Source organism: Fulmarus glacialis, unplaced genomic scaffold (assembly GCF_000690835.1).
Source record: "Fulmarus glacialis isolate BGI_N327 unplaced genomic scaffold, ASM69083v1 scaffold22924, whole genome shotgun sequence".
Taxonomy (NCBI): domain Eukaryota; kingdom Metazoa; phylum Chordata; class Aves; order Procellariiformes; family Procellariidae; genus Fulmarus; species Fulmarus glacialis.
This window is the reverse complement of record NW_009206402.1, coordinates 21773-23066: the sequence shown is the minus strand read 5'-3', so window position 1 is coordinate 23066 and position 1294 is coordinate 21773. Positions and strand designations below refer to the sequence as shown.

The following is a 1294-nucleotide window of genomic DNA, read 5'->3' as shown; positions in this document are numbered from 1 at the left end:
CTTGGGGGGGGCACGTCCCTGTGGGAAGGACCCCTGCACCATCGACGCCGACTGCCTCTGCCGCTCCCTCGCCAATGGGCTGCCGGAGGACTTCCCTGCCTTTGCCAGGAGCCCCCCGAAGCCAGAGCCCCGACCCCAGGTAGGTGCTGGGGTGCCCCCATGCCGGGCATGGGCTCTGCCCCAGGGTCCACCGCCCACTCACTGCTTTCCCCTCTGCAGGGCAGCGCATGGCCGTACCCCCGGCAGAGCTCGGCCCATGCCCAGCGTATCGCCAGGGCCAAGTGGGAATTCTTCTACGGCTCCTTGGATACCCCAAAGACAGGTAAGAAGTCGGGGAGGGGATGCCCTTGGCCAGACCGACCTCTCCTTTGCAAGTCTGAATCACTGCTGGGACTCCCCCTGGGGCTGCCCATCCCTTGGGACTTGTCAGTGCCCACCGGACAGCCGAGATCCCGCCAAGATCAGCCAGTCTATGTCCTCCTGGGGCCAGGTCCTGCATGCACCAACCTCCCCGCAGAGTCCCCTGCGGCCGTGCAAAGCGCCGTGCAAAGGGGGTGATGCAGAGCCCTGACCCCTGGCAGACCCCAGCTGCCTCTGCAGAAGGGCTTCAGGGTTCGGATGGGGGCTCAGGGCTGGCTGCAGGTGCACCAGCACCCTGTCTCTGCCTCTCCCACCCTTTTTCCTTCTGGCTCCCCTCCTCCATTCCCCGTCACATGTGTGACCCCGCTCTCGCTGTGCATGTGATGCCGCAGGAGTGGATCCCCAGCACTCCCCGGCGCAGCTCCCCACAGCTCTGAGTGCTCGGGGCTCCCTTGCAGGCTCCTCTGCCCCTTATTCTGCTCCCCTGGCCGCGCCCCCCCAGAAGCCCGTCCACCCACTGCCCGCTGAGCCACCAGGGTCGGTGCCCGAGCACAGCCTGAGCCACGTGGAGGTGGAGATAGAGACGTCTCCTCTGTTTTTTTTTTGCGAGACTGGGATTATAAGGAGGACGGTGAAGTACTCCGAGACAGACCTGGACACCGTGCCACTGAGGTGCTATCGCGAAACCAACATCGACGATATCCTGGCTGAGAAGGAGGAGGTGGATTCGGCAATTGAGAGCCAGAAGGACAGCGAGAGCAACCCAAGCTTTGGGGGCACCCCGGGCAGGAGGAACAGCACACCGGAGGAGCCCCCCGCCCTGGGCACCGGCTGTCTGAAGGATGGGGTGCGGGACGGGGACTTGGATGAGGACGATGAGGTGTTTGAGGCAACGAGGAAGGAGAACAGGGAAAGGTGAGGCTCTGTGTGTGAG

The 1294-nt window shown here is 64.5% G+C and overlaps 1 protein-coding gene across 1 annotated transcript in view; it reads left to right on the top strand.

Moving 5' to 3' along the window:
- Positions 1-219: 219 nt before the first annotated feature.
- LOC104075292 (PH and SEC7 domain-containing protein 1-like) overlaps positions 220-1294 on the top strand; it is a gene marked incomplete at both ends in the record, with an annotated part of 19722 nt that continues 18647 nt past the window's right edge. Inside the window, 2 exons of the mRNA XM_009575739.1 lie at positions 220-322; positions 819-1275. Coding sequence (XP_009574034.1) covers positions 220-322; positions 819-1275 — 560 coding nt within the window. The remainder of the gene's footprint in view (positions 323-818; positions 1276-1294) is intronic.